The sequence below is a fragment of the Chelmon rostratus genome, chromosome 14, assembly GCF_017976325.1.
Source record: "Chelmon rostratus isolate fCheRos1 chromosome 14, fCheRos1.pri, whole genome shotgun sequence".
NCBI lineage: Eukaryota > Metazoa > Chordata > Actinopteri > Chaetodontiformes > Chaetodontidae > Chelmon > Chelmon rostratus.
The window spans coordinates 16,729,055-16,751,050 of NC_055671.1; the positions used below are offsets into that span (position 1 = coordinate 16,729,055).

At 41.5% G+C, this 21,996-nt stretch overlaps 1 protein-coding gene across 3 annotated transcripts in view; it reads right to left on the reverse strand.

Moving 5' to 3' along the window:
* Positions 1 to 21,996, reverse strand: part of LOC121616871 (rho GTPase-activating protein 26-like) — a 94,303-nt gene that overhangs the window by 45,802 nt on the left and 26,505 nt on the right. For all 3 annotated transcript variants that reach the window (XM_041951705.1, XM_041951704.1, XM_041951706.1), the window contains 3 exons: positions 5,289 to 5,384; positions 2,419 to 2,480; positions 1,924 to 1,995 (listed from right to left, as the gene is read on the reverse strand). In XM_041951705.1, the coding sequence (XP_041807639.1) occupies positions 1,924 to 1,995; positions 2,419 to 2,480; positions 5,289 to 5,384 (230 nt within the window). The remainder of the gene's footprint in view (positions 1 to 1,923; positions 1,996 to 2,418; positions 2,481 to 5,288; positions 5,385 to 21,996) is intronic.

Sequence of the window (21,996 nt, forward strand, 5' to 3'; positions counted from 1 at the left end):
AAGTGAATGAAATGTTTTGATATAGGATCATGCTCCGCCACAAGACTGACTCATCACGGCTACAATCATGTTTGACTGCACACTCCGCTGCTCTGTCATGTCAACAATTACAAGGAAGTCCCATTGAAACATGAAGCCAAACAATACATCATCGCTCCCTGCCTGTTTCTGCATGCAGCACATGGCATCAAACTTTTTGTAAACATTCACTGTGCTTTTTTTAGTTTAACTCCACACCAAAGTTCACTAACAGTAAGGGGAATATACTGACTGTATTATTAAACATATGCTAAAAGAAGCAGCATCTGCTGTCCACAGTGAATGAGATTAGAACCTGTGCCTGCCTTATCTTTAAATAAACTGTCTTAAAAATATTCCATCCGTTCTTCATCCACTCACTGTAATTCTCCTACAACTCCCCTTGTGTCGGACGACTGCCAGATCTGGCGCCTCAGGACAAGGTAAAACTGTGCCAGGCGAAGATGCTGTCAGCTCTTTTCGGGCTAAACTGGGATTAGAACATCTCTCATGGTGACCTGAGTGCACAGATTATGTGTTCACATCTTAATCTGGCACACCATGTCACAATCAAACCATGACCTGCTGTAAGGGGATGGATTAGCAGAGTAAACACCGATAACATGTTTAATACTGCATGTATCAGGGGAACCCCCGTGGCTACTCATCTCGGTCCTGGCTAATGACTGCACAGGGTATGTGCACCATGACCCGCTGTAAGGAGATTTAAAACATGGCGATATTTAATACATGGAGCAAAGGATTACCATACATATTGTAGAATTTGATGCCAAAATTCAACTGTCAAAGTCAAATGAACCCAACTTTTATATAGTAAATCTTAATTTAACATCCTGTTTACCTACATCCTCACTTAACTTAATGTGAACTTACCCTCCTGTGCATTCAGTCCTGCTCCAGAAAGATTTACACACACTGACACACTAAAACAACAGCAGCCATGCCATGAGGGAGCCCTGCTGGCCTGAGAGACCCCCCATAGGGAATCTGTGATTTATGGCAGGATTATGCATTCCTCTAATCTCCTATCCAGGTCACGCAGCGACGGGTCAGACATTGATAGACATTCATGCACCATCACTGCAGAGGAGGGAGACCCCGTGACATGCAGTAAATATTCTATGCATGTATTTATACTATCAATTTTTATTACAAGCCAGTCTTAAAAGGACTTTCACAAATTCCCTCTGTGCATCTGTGGCAACTGACTGAGATGGTGAATGTCACAGTAAAGACAGAGCATTTAGCACTTAGAGGTCTGCAGTATGGGCAAAATGTTGCGTACAGGTATAGTTTTATCTGGTGGTGTTTGGCTTTTCCTATTATTTTTTTCTCAAGCTCCTGGTAAAGCTGTTCTGCTGGGTCTTTCAGTCAAATATACTATATTTGGTTATCAGCACACATTCTTTTATTCAGTGAGTCTACATTTCTGATCACAGATAATAGAAAAACAGCGAAAATTAAAAAAAGTATTCCAAAATTATTATATTGCACATCCCCATTAACTGTCAATTACAAACTGTAATAATCCTGCATTAAGGAGGATCTAACTTGAACTTTAATATGTGCCAGTAGTTTTATAAAAGCCGGGTGAGAAGTAGGAGACACATATTTCATGGGAAATTTGATAATAATTTTACCCAGATGTATAGATACAGTATAATGTCTGTCTACCGAAAATTGAAGAATTACTGTATACTGTGTGTTTTGGGTGGGTGTTGTGTCAGCTGGTGCCCTGCTAACTGCTGCAGCAGCATTAAAAGGAATTTATTGATTTAATGATTTATGTTTCAGTGCTAGCATATCAATACTGATGCACAGTACATGTGCACTGAAAGTCATTTCTGTCACCAGCGCTGTGGCTGTGCAGTGTCGCCTCCTTACCTTGGCTGCACTGATCTGCTCTTTCCTGAACCGCTCCAGAGGCATAATCAGCACATCGTTGGCGTTCTCGATCTGGTGGCACAGACACACAAAGCATCACAGACCAGTAAGTGTACGTTACAGTATTACTGACTTATTTTAAATTACAATCTGTTAAATTCTAATGATTATTCTTCTTATTTTGAATAAAATGCTAAACTGACACAGCAATCTGGGTCGCGAGGGCATGCAAACCAAAGCCAGAGCCTATTTGTGCACATTAAATCATGCCAGACCTGGCCTTGTTTTCTAAGAATGACAAAAGACTAAACAAAAAACAAGACAACTCCTTAGTTTACTCTAAAAATAGTCCATATGACTGACAGACTTGGAGGGATCAGTCCTATCACCATCAACATATTTCCTGAGTAATGACACGCATTTGTGCTGAACATAGTTTCCTCTTTCCTCCCATCAACCACCCCCGATATTCATACAATTTGTTAAGTCACTCACCATGCGTGTCCTCTCATCCTCCAGGTTCTGCAGGACCGCTGCAAACTCCTGCAGAGACTTGGCTAAGGACAGACATGTCAGCACACAGAGAGAGAGAGAGAGAGACAAGATGATTGGAGAGAGAGACAAACAAGCACATACAAACAGAAACTGGGAAAGTTTTGGAGAAAGCTGGCATGAGGTGGCGGGGATGAAGCTTTGTTTCTGCTCTTGGAGGTCTCACAAATTTTTCTAAAGTCATGACACAGCAGAGTAATTAACTGGAAATGAAACCGCAATTTATATGGTTTGTTTCTATGGTGCTTTCACAGAGAGCACAGCTCATTGCTTGTTGCCCCGCTCGCTGGCAGGCGAGGCATGGCTACATTGTTTTGGGTCAGAGTTTCCACTTCAATTGCCTCCGTCCCTGTCCAACACTTCTCACACACACACACACACACACACACACACACACACACATGCAGCATGTGCACTGGCATGTAAAAAAAAAAAAAAAAAAAGAAAAAATCATACAAAGTGGAGGCCAACTTTATTCCTTAATCATCACATGATAAAACACATACTTGCACCCACACTTTTCAGCACGAGACTTCAAGCTACAGGATTTGGTTCGTGGAAGTTAGATCTAACTATAAAGGGAGCAGAACCTCAGGACTATTCAAGGAATGCATTGAAAAACAGCACAATCCTTTAATAAAGCTCGTAAAAAGCAGTAAAACCTTTCAGCAGGCTCAATCGCACACTCTTCATCAAAATGTGGTACTGAGAGAATATCAGACAAACATGTGAGATACTGACCCAGCACAACTGTCAGAGGCTATTTATAGGCTATTTCAACAGTTCTAACATGAGTACAACCACGACTATCCTAAAAGCAACAGTGCGGTGGTGCGTCCCAGTTGAGCAGCAAGCTGCTCAGGAAAGATAGCCAGCGTTAGTTAAACAACGGTAGTGGGTGGGTGAGGCCGGTGAGGAGCTGCAGCCTGCACAGACACAGCCAGGCAGCATGAGAGGGTGTGGCGACGGCTGCGTGTTTCACAGCAAACTGTTTGGACAGCGACAGAGAGAGCACTGCAAGGCCTGGATGAGTTCATGGAATTAAGAATTATATTCTCATGTACTGTACACTCATGTCCAACCAATATTCTCACTGTGTTAGCTTTGGGTCAGCGTGAAGTTTATAGCACTGGCTGGAGAGGGAGTGGCGGCTAACATCAGACAAGAGCAGGGTTTAAAAAAGCAGGACATGTGCAGCAGGGTTAAGCAAGAGCCACGAAACATGTCACTTCAAGCAGGATGCTTTATGATGTTTTTATTATAGAGGACAAGAGAACATTGACGTAATCATGGCTGCATGTCTTATGTAAATAAAGCGTTTATTATGGCGAGTGAGTAGAAATCTACGCTGGACTGAAGTTCTCCTGCGTTACTGCACAACAGATGCTCCTGATGTCACTGGAAATAAAACCACTCTTTGATCTTTTTCACATCTTATAATAATAACAAACAAATCAAGGTGAACATTAAAAATTTGGTTTTGTTTCATTTGCATCACTCTCTGCATTTGCCCAAATATGGTGAAAAGTGAATTTCCAGACAATCATGTACTTTTTATCAGGGTTTCTCAAAGTTATTACTCAAAAGTCCACATCTGATTTTTATCAGAGGTCTGGAACGACTGCTGATAACAGAATACATTTTTAATCAACTGTTCCTCCATGTTTATTTCTGCCTCAGACATATTCTCACATCTACATTTACACTAGTTGTAAAAACTGCATTGCAATCTGCGATTTAGGAGCTAATGTGTGAACTGCACCGAAGACGCACAACACTCTCTACAGCAGTTAACGTCGCCATGACAACAACGTCAACCATACAGAGATAAGACGCATTAAAACCACCTTCATCTAGGGACAGGATCACTGTAAATGATCTCCAGCTACACTGTATATTCAAGGTCATGTATACAAAATGTATTGATCAATAGAAAATGTATTTCAAAGTAGAAAACATTACACTTCATTACATATTGCAGCCTATTCATAGCACAAGCTTTGGCAGGGCTTATATAATAAGCTTATATGGCAGCCCTATGGCTGGATTTATTTTTATGAGCCTATATCAGTGCAAACAGACTCCTAAAAACATGGAAAATCCAGAATGATAACAAGATACTTAACCAGAAAAGGTTCTCAGACCTCGGCCAAGGAGGCAGTTAGTGCTCAGTGAGGGCTGGGTCTGAGTTGACTCGCCGTTTGGTTCAGATGAGGACTTTGAGAAGTCCTGTTTTGTATTATGTTATATGATATTAAGCTTAAAAGACTCAAACATAGAAATGAAATCATACTATTTAGATTAAAGAAAGATGAATAGTGACCACTAAAGATAATAAAACATCACCCAAAGGACTCAATTCAAATAACAGACAAATGACCGCAGTATTTAGGTTTAAGGTCAATGTCCTCTTGCCACTAAACTGTTCATTAGACGCTGAAAAGGATTTAAATCTGAAGCTTTTTTTCCTTTTTCACTCTTCTTTGGGCACCAAAGTCGGGGAATGGCCTGCCAGTTAAACTTGCACAACTTTTCATATGATTCTCACAATTTGCCGTTTAATTCCACTTCATGGATCAAAGAAAAAGCTGTAATACTGAAAGAAATAATGAACAGATCCAGGGCATAACTAGAGACTGATATTTATGACTTCTTGTATAAAAGCACTGAAAACTAAGCAGGCCTTTAAATCAGTGCTTATATCACTGTCCTATTTCAGCATCTATAAGTGAGAAAGCATTGTCTACAGTCTATTTACAGACTCTCCTCCGCCAGTGCAGAGAACATATTGGATTTCATATCAGCGAGCTCACCTATGCATATCTCATCATCTGTCTCGGCGTCTCCAATACACTGGAATTTAAACTCGTTGAGAGAGTCGGCAAACTTCCTCTTGGCTGTTGACAGACCTGAGAGAGTGGAGAGAAAAGAAAAGGAGGACATCAGGTTTATTAAAGGACACATTAGAGACAGCATGCTGTTTATTGTTTTGAGGGAGTTCATAATGATTCAAACCTCAAACCATATAAAGCATCATATTCTTACTTTAAAGTTTGGCTACCTGGCCTAAAAACAGATAACCTGTAAGACAATATGAGCCTTTGTCCTGCTTTGATGCAGTTACTGAACGTGAGAATGAGTGGAAAGAGGCGAAATGCAGGCAGGCGGATACTATGAGAGGATCCCCAGTGGCGTTAGTGATGAAGGCTGACAGCGCCGACATTAGTGTGGAGGCTTTTTCGGTGTGTGCGCATGTGAGTGATTGCTGAAAAGTGCAAAAAGTTCCATTAAACTTAAGTCACATTAACCAAGCGAGGCAGTGAAAAGCCTCGGACTGATGGATGCCTTTCAAATAATACATGAGGCGCTAAGAGCTCCTCGGAGACGCACACTCAGGGCGAGTTTGGCTTCCGTTCCATTTAAACTCAAGGCAGGGTCACCTTCGCAACAATAGTTCCTGTTCCTGGACCGGCCGAAGTCAGCCGCACATACAGGATTGCAGTGAAGCTCGCTTAGAAACTGAATATATTCAGGAATTTGCACATTATCCTGACACTGAGAGAGAATGAATTAAGGAGTTACAGGACTTTTAAAACGACTGCCACCTCAATTGATGCTTTGGCTAGAAAAAAAAATGTAAGTAACAGTATGATGTGGTCAACCCCTGCAGGGAAATCCCACTTTTCCAGAGAGAGGAGGACAGAAACGACACAAAATTTACACAAGCACACATGTATTTCAGTGGCGTTTTGTGTACTATTGATAGAAATGAAATCCAGACAAGTATGCAGGGAAAAAAAAAAAGGAAAGAAAAGAAGAAGAAAAAAGGACAGATGAAGAGTCTCATGGAAAGACAGATGGGAGTCAGGGAAAGGACAGAGAGTGTACAGAGAGAAGACGGACAGAGTGTAATTGTCCATGTTTATGTAAATACCACAGGTCCTCCAAGCAGATCTGTGTGTGTGTGTATGTGTTTGGAAAGAGCCGCTGCAGCTTGCCAGTCCGAGAAATAAAACGCAGGCCCAGCAGCTCCTGCATGTGTTGCCAGAAACACACACACACACACACACACACACACACACACACACACACACACACACACACACACACACACACACACACACACACACACACACACACACACACACACACACACACACACACACACACACACACACACACACCCCTGCCTCTCTTGGGACCGACTCAGAAAAACGTCGTAGGATGTCAGTCAGCAGTGAGTCACCGTGGCTCCGTAGCGTCAAAATAACTAAAGTATGACCAAACTGAGACCACACTCCGACCTTGAAGGATAAACTGCGGTTTTACAGTACCAGTGTCCAGTGAAGAAAAAAAATACTTCAGTTCTTCCTGTTGTACCCTAATACTGTTCTTTGTCCTGTGTTGTGACACATTATAACAAAATGGAAAGAAAACCTTTCATGAGAAACAAACAATATGGATTATGGTGGAAATGATAAAATTGTGATGTGTTTATGTGCGAGACATCAAGGCGTTTCTGTTCTAAGAGCAGGGCATGGCCTCTTCTTTGAAGCTGCTGCGTGTCGATCCGCAGCTTTGAAAGCCAGACGTGCACCTGGCAAAGTCATCTGTGAGATGAGGTGAGGCTCCGCAGACATATCATGGTGCTACTGTACTGAGCTCGTTAATAATTCATTGTAACTGCAAAATGTAAGGGGGAGGTGCAGAAAGCACAGGTGCAGCATGGAAGTGACAACCAACCTAAAATCCTACATATACAATCTAATGTAAACTCTGCCGTTTTCTGACACTGTCAGAGAGCTATTCATTTAGCTGCTTGTTCATTACTGAGGTTGCAGTGTGCACAGGTGTTGCACTGGAATGCAGTACATTGTAATATAATGCTTTCCAGCACAACAGTACCAGGAGCTACTACTTTAATAATAAACATAAAGAAGAATTATTACCTTTCTGACAGCATCAACAAAAACTGAAAATGTTAAGCTTCATTAAAGTCAAATTCAAGGCAGAGCTGTTGTATTGCATCAAATTAAATTGTGCAAGGCTGATGTGTGTACTCTACAGCAGCATTTATACAGTTTCATTATGAAAACTAGCCACCTTACGTAGCTACAGTGCATTAGCAAATGAGGTTACACTAACAATAGTAAAACAGGCATTATTTACAGCATGGGTGGCCTCAGTGTGACTGATGTCATGCTCTGTGCCTGACTGAGCTCCACAAACCTACATCTCTTTCTCCACTAGCCTCCTCCCTCTGGCCTCCCTGCGGCTTGCTCTCTTATTTTTGGCCTCCGTCCCCCTCCCTTCCCTCTCCTTTCTGCCACCGACAGCCCCTCTCAGCACCTTGTGAGTGAAACGTGCCTGTCATTTTTAATTTCTTCACTCTGGCTCTCTACGTGCCCTCCGCTGTAAACATCAAAAACCGACCGCAGACCAAGGAGCAGGAAAACAGAGGGGCTTTGAAAAGGACGCTGCCTCGGACGCGCTTACGCTGTTGTATATCACCCGTCTGGGATTAGATGTGTATTCTAGTAGTTACTGTGCGACGGTGGAACAGTCGCGCGCTTCTACTTCATTTTATCGTTTCATACAGTTTGTTCTGCCAGCAGCAGTTGGTTTCAGTTCTGACTCTAGCAGCAACCGCTACTGGCACAGTTCTCCAGCAGTTTAACTGACGTTGTTGCGTCCACCGTTCTGTCAGATCTGCGGCCAAGCAAATATTGACAGGCATCTTTGATCTACTCCTCAAAAGCCCTTGTTGGAGCATTATCTCTTTAACATTAACTCTTTTATTGCAGCCGTTTTTTTGATTTAGTAGAGTTAAGCTTTCCTATTTTATACCAAGCTAGCCACTACTAGCTGTCTGGAGCTAACTGAGCTGATAACACATAACTCCTGTGGACTCCACTAATGGATACTAATGTACTGTTCGTACTAAATATGATGTCAAATTGAGTATGTAGTGCTTTCCAACTGCAAATATGTACATAGGCTTTGTGTGCTTGGGAAATGCCCAGATGAATACTAGATTAGCAAGAATTTCTGAGTGTGCAGCATGAGTTTAATGGACATACTCAACATGCCCAACAATGCATTGCATCTCTTCAGACTATGCAAAGTTTTAGCAAAGTTTGAGCATGGCTGAAAGCTGCTAACATGCCACCTTATGCAGTTTTATATTTTTTTACAGAAAGAAAGTAACAATTTAGATACCCAATATGGGTCAGTTCATCCAAATTAAGCTTGTTCCAAAATGCCGGAGGTGTGAGGGAGCCGCTGGCTGGGTGAGACCTGCAGTCAGTCATGTGATACAGTCATGCGACTGCATCTCATTCTGACATACTGATTGGGACTGCAGTAGGCAGTATGTTAGTATGCGATTTCCAACGTAGCCTATATGTATGTTCACTAGATTAATTCCTATGTTGTACATCCTATTAGTACAACTTAATGTTGATCTTTCACTGCTGATGCTTCATTACTTCCTTTCATGAAGCACAATTTAACTACGACTCTACTCATAGTAGATATTCTACACTTAAATCTAGTTTCCTTGTTACTGTACTATCTCACTTTTACAATACCTTTGGTCTAAACCTTACTAATTGACTCTTATTAGTATTAGTCATAAACTCGGATGTCCAGTACTCTTTTACAACTGTTTGCATTGAGAACTGTAAAGGCTCACTGTGTAGCTTTGTATCTACAAGCACAGCAAGAGCAGAAGACGTTTCCCAAAATGACTTTTAATAAGCTACAGAGAGTCTGAATGAACGTTTGGTAGGAAGAGAGCAACAATGACAACAACTGCACCAATTGAGAGCTTTTTCCAGTTGATAACAACGCATAATTCTACATTGAACATGTTGTTGCTTTCTGATCTACTGAGGCTATTACAATGCAGCAGCATGCATGTAGCACTTGTGATAACAACCGTTTTTGGAGGGCATAAGCCCTCAAATTTCATGGAACAATGACTTTGACTATTGCCACCGAATCCTGAATTAGAATGCGTGAAATCATCCGCAGACAAATAGGAGGTTTAGGAGTGAGGTTTCCCAAGGCACTTCAATATAGTTAGGGAACATAAACAAACAAAATGTTTGTGTATTTGTTTTAGTGAAACCAGATTTGTGGCGACTGCTGCTTGACTTTGAGAGGAGAAATTGGTCTACGATGAATTTCTTCCTCTGAGACTTTTGAAAGTCTGCACAAAACAATGAGTTTGGACAGAAGCCCCTCCTCTGATTCTGAGGGAGGCACCCCAAAACAGCTGATGTTTAAGATTCATCCAGGAACCCAGCGTCCATCATGAATACAGCAGCAACCTTTTAAACCTAGCTCAAGTGTTTAAGTGTAGCCAGACTTCAAGATTCAAGATTGCCTTTATTGCTATTGAGCATATCAACGAAATTTGCATTGCAACCCCCGTGTAGATAATAGGAAAGATAAGAAAGATAATAAAATAAAAATAAAGATAAGAGAATAAAATATGCGTAAATGCAATAAAATATATATATATACCAGAAATAAAAATATACTAAAACAATAAAATACACCAACGACAGCTGAATATATACTAAAATGTATATACTGAGATTCAGCTGACAATTAGTTGAGTGTTTGTGTACTTAAATGTTAAGTACACAGAAGGTGCAGGTGAAGGTGGAGGTGAAGGTGTAAAAGTGCGGTGTGCAGTGGCTCATAGTCCTCACAGTCTGTCACTCCAGTGAGGGGCTGCTGGGGGTGATAGCTCTGAGAGCTCTGGGGAAGAAGCTGTCCCTCAGTGTGTTGGTGGTGGTGCAGATGTGCCTGTGCTGCTTTCCTGATGGAAGCGGTACAAACAGTCTGTGGCCAGGATGGCTGGGGTCTGTGGCAATGGATTCAAGCTTAACACAACAGATTTAACTGCTTCAAATAACTGAGAACTTTTCCTTCCTCATTTTTCTGTTTTCTCATCAGCTCAGAACACATTGAAAGTGTTGAACAATCAGTTGTGGAGAACCAGCGTTTTAAACCACTGACTTCTGGTTTTGAACTCCTGGAGAAACACCTCTAACAATTTCATACGACAGGACCAGAGGAAAATCACTTCTAGAAATCTCACACAGAGAGAAACATTTCATATTGTGTGTCAAAACTGTCACTCAACTTTCACTCAAGACCAGCACACATGAACTCTCTTGCCTTCTGTATTGTGCACACCAGGGTTCGGCGATTGAACGGATATATCGGCTTTCAGCGATTCACTGAGTACATTGCTGGTTGGGTTTTCTTTAGAGGTGGGAGGTGAGTTTTTTCATTTTATTCTGCTAATTTACTGGTTGGCCTCCAAAGAAAGAGTGAGAGCTGCTTCTCAGCGACAGGCTCTGTTCAGCTAGCTAACCCAGTGGCCCAAAATGGTCAGGAACAGCAGGGAAAAACAGCATGTTTGCACCGATTGTTGGGCTGATGGTGGCTGGTTTAGTTGAGCATATCGACCTGAGTGCATACTACTGAAAAAAATTTAAATGATTGGTAATTGTCTTAAAATCTTTGTCTCAGATGCTTGAAATGAAATAAATCTACCTTTTTAGTAAACTATGCAAATTTGCTTTTGTAGTATCATTTTGAAATGTCCGCACTTCATTCATTGGTTCATATTAACTTGTGGTGTCTTGTTGCATTACAACGCAGCTACATTGTATCACAGGGCGACACATTCTACACTATAGGCAATGTTATATAAACGCTAATTTGTCCGTCCTTCTTTCCTTTGTTTGCAGGGTGTGCAGAAACTACTGTGATTGCGCTATTGTTCATATCATTGCTTTTCAGTTGCGTGACAGTGTTGCTAACAAAACAAGACGCTTTGTTTGTATTTACCTGCCACAAGTACTTTCACTGTTTACCTCTATTTGTGCTGGTCCTCTGAGCAAATACCCTGATGACTGCGAAGTATGACTTTATCCTACTTTGGAAACAATGACTTTAAAACTGTGATGAAAAACAATCTCTCAAGCATGCATTTGTGTTTAGCTTACTTGCCCTTGGAGGATGTCTCACTGTACGTTTTGGCAAACGATGGGATGAGGTAACAAGATTTTTCTCTGGCTCGTGTATGCAGATTCATCATGCATGTCGTACCGCTCCCAATAGCCATGTTCTCGATAGATGCTGGCAATAGCAGCGCTCTGGGACGCAGGCTTATATGTTCAGACGGCCGTGCAATCACACGCATCAGCCCAAAGCAGGGCTCTCGGCTCACTCAAACTGTGTCTCTAAATCAAAAGCACATTGTTGGCCAATATGATTCTGTAAGAGCTCGCCAACACAAATGAATTACTACAAAACAAAAAAGGAATTACATGCCACAACAAGTACATTGTCCAGAAAAGCTTTTGGGTAAGAAAAAGTCTACTTACAGATGTGGCCAGCACTGACGCCTTACCATTTATGGTAGCTCTTTCAATGCAGTGATTCACAAGCCATTTGTGTTAAAGTAGTAAAGGGTCAATGACCATGGCCGCTGGGTATTGAGTAGCTTCTTGGGGCATTTTTAGCCTTAATTGCAGAAAGCAGTAGAGAGATGACAGGAAATGAGGAAGAGGAAGATGCAACAAAGGTTCCCAGTTCGTCAACCCTTGGGCAACTGGGTCGCCCCGCCATTGGCTATTTTTGATGAAGCTGATGAATATTTATTATCGTGCACAGTGCATGTATGTAAACCACCAAACAGAACTGTGCTACAAGTTCTGTTGCCCCTGCTGCTCCAGTGGCATTCCATCATTGGTATTGCTGCGTAGGTCTGTTGTTAAAGTGATAAAAATCAACCATTAGATGGAAATATCTGAAATATTTTGAATACGCAGTATCAGATTTGCAGCTGAAAGATAAAAAGACGCATTGTTTGGGGTTCCCAGATGTAAGATGGATGGATGATGCTATGGTGTCACTGCTGTTTAGTGTTTGTGTGTTTGTGTGTGCACGTGTGTGTCCGTGTCCAGGCAGGAAGGACATCTACGGACAGTGACAGCTATAAATAAACGACCCAGTTGACACTCGGCTCTCTGTCCTCTCGCCCTCTTTTCACCAGAATTCCTGCCATTCTTCTCTCTTTCACATCCTCCTGAGTTCACGACAAAACCCAACAGAGACACACACAAATAAACAAACAGTGTCAAGGAATTACAACACAGCATCTTGGGACTTGATATGTGAATGACTATCTTGTCTTACACTCTTATACACACACATTATCTTTATTATTATTTTAGGTGCATTCACTTTTAAATCTAAATGAAGCATTTAAATAACTGCCCTTCACTGTAGCAACGTCAGTGTGTTCCCAGATCTTGGCAATTACTTGGGTGCGTACTTCACTTTTCTTCTCTTCACCTTTAATGGCTGTGTGACCAAAGTCAGTGGAAATTGCTTTTGGTTCAGCATCGACAAAGATGCTCAGCAAAGAGAATCAGCAGGACAACATACAGGCAGATAACGCTGAAATCATTATTTGATAGAAATGATTGTCACAATTGCACCAATAAGATCCAAGCTGTAATAAGCAGGTACTGTGTCCTTAAACAATGTACAACACTGATTTTAAAAAAGTTGAGATGTTGTGTAAAACAGAAATAAAAAAGAAAGCTGCTAATTATTTCTGACATATACTCAATTGAAAACAGTACAAAGACAATGAAATTTAAAGTCTGACCTCATGAACTTGATGCCAAATAAGTTGGGACAGGAACACAACAAAAGACTGGGAAAGTTGTGGAACGCTCCAAAAACACCTGTTTGGATCATTCCACAGGTAAACAGGTTGATTGGTAACAGGTGATAGTATCATGATTGGGTATGAAAGGAGCACTCTGGAAAGGCTCAGTCATTCACAAGCGAGGATGGAGCGAGGTTCACCACTTTGTGAACACATGATGTTACTACATGAGCTCAGGAACACTTTGTAAAACTTTTGTCAGTAAACACAGTTCATTCACAAATGACTGCATTCTGGTTATATTGACACAGCATCTCAACTTTTTGGGAATCAGGGATGTAACAGACCACGTTTATCAACCACAAGTCTGAAGAAAAATCTGGCAAAATGATGACTTGTTCACCAGAATCCACTGAAGCTAAAGAACAGTGATGTCTGCACGTCGAGACACTGCAGGTGCTTTGTTAGTGCCACGTGGTAGTTAAGGGCAAAACGGCCAAGGGTGGTGTGCATGAGGCCATTTCTACGTCTTGTCCCTCCTTTCTGGACTGTAAGAGATATGTCTTAAGGCGGAATTGCTCATCATGCGTAGCAAGACTGGTGCAGGGAATCCTGCCCGGCTTAAATATGCCAGTCACATTCTCCATCTGCAATTTAATAATGACATTTGAGGGACAGTGGCTTGGATGCTGATGGAATGAGGCATGCTGCTCACAAAAGTGCAGGGAAGAACGCACACGGACACAGTACACACACACAGAGCGCTGTAAGCTACACAAAAGGAATCTGTAAGTGACCACAACCATGCAGCAGCACTGTACAACGGCTGCTATGTGTATTAACTCACAAACACACACACACACAGTCGAAAGAATGGGCCTGTGTGATATGAACAGGATATCCAGCAGTAGCTGGAACTCTGCAGTAGCTTTGTTCCACAGGCATGTGAATAGAAACCCTATTCTATTCAGGACACACACACGCACACGCACGCACGCACACACACCATTCATCCGTGGGCACAAAGGCAGATTTCAGTTTAATTCTTTACATGACCCAGCAGCCAAGCAAGGAGAGAAACTCCATCACACAGTGAGAGACTGTAAAAATCATACAACACTCTGGTACAATTTAGTCTGCAAAAATGTCCTTTTCATAAAATCTTATGATTTGACAGGATGTTACTTCCCAGTCTGGCTTTTTTTTTAAAAGAACAATGGATTGACATAAAGTGTGGAGGCAAGATGAAATGATCTAGTGCAGGGTTTTACTTCAGACACTTTTCTTTTGATCATGAAGAAATTTATGGCTCAGTGTAAATATTGCTTTGTGGTCGCCATTGTTCCAGGACCAACAGAAAAAATGTGGCATTGAATTTAATTTACTTCCACATGTGGCTTCAGACCAGCACACGATTTTCTGTGAGTCTATATGGACAAAGCATTTGTTAGCACAGTACCAGCTAAAGTATGTTTCATGTTAGTTGACTTCCAGCCCTGCTGGTGAGGTTATAATTAAGTCCGTAACTGTGAAAAAAAAATGCTCATTATGTTTTATTATATGCACAAAAACTATGTCCTTTGGGTGGAATCTTTACTGTTTTAAAGACTATTTGAAGCTGCACTAAATTAAAATAAAAGTCATGTGATCCGTAAAGTTTCCCAACACAGGCGGAAGGAAAAGACAGAACATTCCTAATGTCATGTTAATTATTGTGTGTTGGCTTGAAACAAATACAGTTCTGTGCTCTCACTCTGTAAAAGATACCTGGGCCTGATTTTTGAGAATGATACCGATATCAATGCTAGACAATGTAAAAACTTTTTAACATAAATTGGCCAATTGAAATTTTTTAAAAACAAATAATATAAAACATATTGATAATGGGCCCTAAAATCTGTTCATTAAAGAACTTTGATCAAAATGTACTAGGTGCATTATTATTTCTACTATTTCTAAATGACTTAAAACATATTTGTGGCTTTTCTGTACATTAATTTCTTCTTACTTATCCGCCAACTTAAACACTGAAACCAATATGTTAGGAATGTGGAAGAGGGGGTCACCCTGAAGGATCAGCTCGGGAAATCTCTGCAAATCAAGTTTTCTATAAACCTTCCACATGTCCTCAGTTTTACACTGGACAGATCCTCTATGACAAGTGTCGCCGTTTTCATCTGCAGATTTAACCATAATGGGCTTCTCCGTGTTAACATCGCCGTACTGCTGCCAGATCCCACAGTCAGCCACGGAGAAAGAGTTCTACCAAAAATAAACAAACACAAAAAGTATAATCCACAAATATTTTTGCAATCCACACGCAAACACCTCTCAATTAGTGTTTCGTAAATTATCACTGAATGAATGCAGAAAGTATGTTCACAAATGAAAATAACATTTTCAAATGTGTTTCCAATATTTACTTTAACAAATCAAAAGCTTTGCTTGCACACTGGAAAAATTTACATGTGTGGATTGAAGGACGCGCTTGATCTTCCTGTGTAGCTTTGATACAAATATTCCACTGTTTGCCCCGTTGGAATCTCAAGCAGAGCTCCTTCTTCTTCGATGCTACCCAATGCCATGTGTGTGTTTGGCTCATCTGCGCCACTTTTCGAACTAGTGGCCAAAATCGCACATACAGGCTGACTGTACGGTTCTTGCTGATAGTGTCAAAACAGGTTGACTGTAACCATTCAATATAAAGCTCTACAATATATCTGAAAAAAAAAATGGCTGTATTTGCTACCTTGCACCCTGAGACCCACCAAAATCAAGTCGTGAGCACGTGCAAAATGCGCCAGCCCTGGAGTCAACATGAACGGATTAAGTTTGAATCAACTGCTGATGTTCCCTGTTTGCTGCGGATGTACAAAAAAAGAAAATCTAGAAGTTACCTTAGTATCTATTTCTGTATATTCATTGGAATCTAGTTCGTACATTCGAGGATTATAGGGAATGACCGTGTTGGTCGATGTCCATTAAAAATGGTGCAAACGTCAACAAATCGTCCAATATGTTGTTGGTCTTATACTTGTGTTGCGATTGTTTTTAACATGTTCGTACTCACGTGCAGCCTCTAAGTGAAACATACAGTCTGAGGTATATTCTTACTCAAGCACAGTGTGGAGATCGCCGGTTGGTATGGCAAAGTGCACGTCCTGATTAACTTGTGACATCTGTATCTACCATCAATCGCAGTTTATAGTTATTTATTTTGTCTCTATCTTTTTTTATTGCCTATTTGTTCCACTTGCTCTGTTTTTACCTCTCCTTTTTATTCTGCTGCTGTAACAAGTGAATCCCCCCAGCCTGGGATAAATACAGTCTTATCTTATCTCCATAGCCAAAGACTTCCCCGCCGGGCAAATACTCGTTTTCTTGTACAGCTGATTCTGTGTGTGTGTGCATGTGTGTGAATGAGAGAGAAATCTCGAGACAGAGAGGCAGTGGGAGGGACGTATGGTCCAGAAAAACAGTAGCTGATACCGGAAAGGTCAATAGTGATAAACTCAAATATCATCACTGTGGCAGCCTGATAGCTTTATGGTAAAACAAATGCAATCTAATCTCTGCTTGTCTCTTTCCTTCCTCAACAATAAAGCATGAAATGCTCAAGAACAACTTTTAAAAGGTAAAACAACAAAGAATGTGTGTGATACAGTCAGTGAACATCATCAAACACTGAATCTACAGTATATGCTCAGGCTTTCCTGTTGAGCAGAGAACATAAAGTCAGGTTGACATTTAGTGGGCAGGAAACACTACTTTCATGGCAACAATGAGCCCCAGAAGCAGGGAAAGTGTGAGAAAGAGAAAAGGCGAGGAAGTGGAGATGGCTTCTTTCAGGCGTTGCCGTGGTGAGAGCAGGTTGGGGGAGAAGCGGGGGTCAAAGGTCACCCATCGTCTGTCCATTCTGCTCAGTCAGCTTTATGGGAAGCAAATCGGGCCGGTGCACATTGACACACAATGTACCTTGTCTCATTGCTCTTCTTGTGGCCACAGTGGAGCATATATGGGTGATTAAGGTCAAATCTGGCCATGAATGCAGATCCTGTTACAGACCCACATTTCAGGTCCATCATCCGCCTGTAATAGGATCCACCAACACAGCTGGAGAACAGTAGAAAAATGGCTCACCGCTGTCCAGTAACATTAAGGCTGTACCATCTAATACCCACCCATACAGCCCCTAAGGGCCGTGTAAAAGTAGGTTAATGGTTAGAGGTTAAAGGTGGATTACAGTCGCATAGGAATCAAATTCAGCCTCTTCGGTCATTGGAATATTGAGCAATGAATGGAGTTAATTTTATGCTCGACTTGTGTGTATGGTATGTGTGTATCCCAACGGCGCACAAACAAAAAAAGTCAACTTCAATGTTTTCTTATGGCACAAGAGAAGGCGGTTTCAACATGGTGTAAATTTTAGTTGGACGCAACAGCAATAACGTCACTTAAGCGATTGAAAGACAGAGTGAGAGACTGGCAGAGAAATGCAGAGAGAGAGACAGAAACAACAGCTCAGAGTTGTATTTTATCTCATGGGCTAACATGGCGGCCCGTACAGTAAATATGTCATCAAGACCAGCTGCTGCCAAGATGCCTGAGACAACCTCCAGGCTGAGGCTAACACCCCTGCACACATGCAGGGGACACATATATCAACATGAGCTCACACACACACACACACACACACACATGCATGCACACAATCAAGGGTTAAAGTAGATTTTTTTTTACTATATGTCGCATTAGCACACATATTAGCATGTTGTATGCATGGTTATGCACAACTAAGAGGCTAAAGCCACTTAGTGCTTTGAGTTAAATGCTAATGCTAGCATGCTGACAACCCTAACATTAGCTGTTGTTTAGCAGGTTCACCATCATATTTTAGCATGTTCACATGCTAACATGTGCTAATTAGTACTAACGATTGAGACCAGTTGAGGCTGATGGGAATATAATTAATTTTTATAGTTATTATAGAGTTTGGTCTGTACCTGCTCTGGAAAGAGTTCTGAGACAACTTTGGCTGGATTTGGCACTTTATGAATAAAACTGAATCAAATTGAATTGAATTGAATTACAGTTCATCCTACGGACAACATTAATGTCTGCATTCAATAGACATTTCACCCAAAATCTCAATTGTGAACCTCGTGGCTGCACTGGAGGAAAAATCTGAGGGTTGCCAAAGTTGCTAAGCTACATCCTCTGGGGGTAATTAATGTCTGTACCAAATTTCACAGCCATCCATATATGTCAATGTGGACCAAAGTGGTTTACTGACAGACTGACCGCCTGCCATCCGTAGAGCCACGCCGCCAGCACGGCTTAAAATCTTAGCTGTTACTGGACGCAGTTCAAAAGGGATGCACTAAATGGCAGCACAGAAATTTTCACCAATAAAATCAGAGATGCAGAACATTTAGTCCGGACATAATTCAATCGACCAGTCAATAGAAATCTATTCCACTATTTAGAACTGTTTAAAATCTTAAATAATTTATTGCTAATTAAGTGAAAAGTTGGTGGCACTGCTTTGGTTATGGGCCTTTGCAGGAATTCAAGGCATTTGGGATCTGTGGCCACAACTTACTTTACTTTTGTAATGACAATGTGCACTAAAAACTGTTTCTAGCTGTAGACTCACAAAAGCAAATGGAACATCATGGATATAAATTCTACACTTTCTAAATTCAATCTTATGTGCGCAGGACTGAAATCTACAGGTTTACGGCAATTTTCAGATACAGAACAGCCTTTTATTGGCCACACAGCTCCACATTACCATCATGGCGATCATGAACATGAGCTCCGAGGCCATCCAAAACGTACTCTATCACATCAACTCTGGCTGTTTCAGAAGACGAAATGTTAAAACACACACACAACTGTGTTCACTGTGCACACACAGTTTCTACATACCTCTCAATCACACCCTAATTGCCGCCACTTGTATAAATATTCCTGCTGGTGGTTTAACTGCAGGCTGACACACAGACCTGATCTCCAATACCTCAGTCAAACCCCACACCAACCCCCAACGCCAGCCACTCGCTGTCAATTTTATTTTTAACTCACGTTTAACCACAGAGGGCAATGAAAGAGGAAATGAGGTAATATTAAAACCACAATTTAGTTCTTAAATTTGACCCTGGTTCAAAATATTTGCCCAGATTTTAAAACAGCGAATGAAAGTATATAGCTATATTGTACATTAGGTCCATATAGGTCATTTGTTTTGGCAACCTGGATTAAATCAAAATGCCTCATTTAGGTTCTTCAGTTTACAACTTTCATTTGTCTAACCTTCAATCTCAAAATCCCAAAACACGTACATGTCCGAGGGGCCTCGCCATGAACAGATTACCAACATTTGTTTTTATATTTATTTGCATAATATTGTGAAAACCTTTGTGTGTTTGCCAGCAGCAGCTATGTGGACCATAAACACCACTAATCTGTGATGGAACTCCCTCGCATGTGGGAGTCATGACAGTAAACACACACACGCACACGCACAAGCACGCACACACACACACACAGAGGAACTAGCAGGGGCACTCACTGGCCCGCATTTGGAACCACTTATAAAAGCAAACATGGGCCAACACATGACACAGCACTGGGGTTGACAAAGCAGACCCAGCACACACACACACACACTGGAAACACTCCCTTTGTCTATCTCAGCAGATGGCTTTCATCACATCTGAATGTGTCAGTGCAGCGACTGAGGGGACAAGTGTTTGTGTGCACGAGAGTGTGTATTGTAAAAGTTCCCTGTAATTAGCCGAGAGCAGTGAGAACTTTTTTACTTTCCAACACAGCGGGTCCAGTCTTACGTAGAGCTCGACACACACGGCGCGCACACACCCCGCTTGCATCTTCATTCCTGTTTAATGAGAGCCGAACTGCCCATCCCGAGGAGGGACCCCACGGAGGGAATTTAAAGAAGGAGCAAGAGAAAGAAAAGGGTAGAAAAACAAGATGAAATCATTGTTCAGAAATCCTCCAAATCTCACAGAGATTATAGAGTCAATGAAGCTCTGTGCTACTTTATCACGGCCTTTCTTTGCCCTGTAATGGCACTCTGCTCATCAGAAACTGGCTGAATGGTGGTCACAGGCCAGCAAAGTGATTAACAATGACTAAATAAAGCCGGGGTACAAAAAGAACCTAACAATGGTGCACAAAGTCCCAACTAGAATGAGCTAAGAGTCGGGGGGTGGAGAGGGGGGCAGGAAGAGCCGGGGGGAAACGTGGAGAAGCTGAAGGAAGAAAGTCATATAGTTTTAGTGAGGGATGGAGGGAGGGAACTGAGCGGAGAAACAGCTGTAGAGGGAGATGTGAAGCGTTTCCGGCTGGATTTGAGGCATCAGAGAGGAAAAAGTCCAAATCCGACACGCATTAAAACATTAGCGATCGCTTTTACCACATCTGATGTTTCCTTACTGGCTTTCAAATAAACATCAATTTTATTCTCACATATTAATTACTACATGCTGTTGTGATTCCATTTAATAATTCAAGTGGATTAAATTGTGAATTAGGCGCATTTCCATCTGATTCCAGCTGATTTGGAGCAAAGAAGCAGTCAGACGTTGGCGGTATAGGCTACGTTACACATGGCTGCCAGAGTAGAAGAAGTGGCGATCGCCAACTCGTTTGCCAACTGCCAATAGAAGAAGAAGTAGAAGTAGAAGTAGAAGAAGAAGAAGAAGAAGAAGAAGAAGAAGAAGAAGAAGAAGAAAAGGTGTTTCCATTAAGCATATTAACTCTTTTTCAAAGAACGTTAAAAAAAAACCCTCAAGCAAACTTAACAACTAAGGAAGCTTTACAATATTTTGTCGTTTCCATCAACCTTTTCTAAGGCAATACTTAAAAATGTGCATAAAAATACATCGATGGAAACACAGCTAATGATATAAAGCAGAGAAAAGCAGCAAATCCTTATGTTTCAGAAACTGGAACCAACAAATGACATTTTAGCTTGACAAATTACTTATACGATCAACTGTCGTCACAAAGCGTTTCATGAACTCCCAAACATTGACATCATGTCTGCCTCAAAATGCAGTACCAGTAGTGCTCTAACAAACATGCAAAAAAGTCCTGCGCGAAGTATAAATGTAAAAATATCTGAAAGTTATGTCTGAAACAGTGAGGACTCTGCCTCGTCTTCAATAAGACGCTGAAATGTTGAACTTCCACAATACTTTCCAGCATCTGTGGGTGAAATTATATCGCTGACTGTTTAATTGACTCTAATAGATGGAAATTATCTGTGCAGCTTGGGGGATGAAAGAGAGAAACACTGTACATCACTGGGGCTTTCACGTTGTCCCCTCCTCTCGTCCCGGGTCACATAGGTATCGTAACCTAGCAACAGGCACAAAGAAGCCAGGCCACCACAAGGAGCAGGAAGTTCAGTTTCTCTGTCTCTGTTTTCTCAGCCTTGTATACAGTATTTCTCCCTCTGTTTATATCTCTCATCTTCATTTCTTCTTTTATGTCTTTTCCCCCCACTCTTCTTATCTTTTTTTTGTTTCAGCCTCTCTCACTTTTATGCCCTGTCACACTCTTCCCCCCTTTTTCCCTCCCTCACTTACTCCCTCTGTAATCCTCTTTCAACCTCTCTCGCTCTCATTCTGGCACTGCCACGCCTGTTGCTGACACAGCGAACAGAGACAACCGGGGAGGTTTTCCTCTCTCCCTCTCTCTCTCTCTTTTTTTTTTTGTTTAAGAGCGTCTGTGGGGTGAAATCATCCTGCGGACCGACGGCCGCCGCTGGAAAAATCCACAGCAGG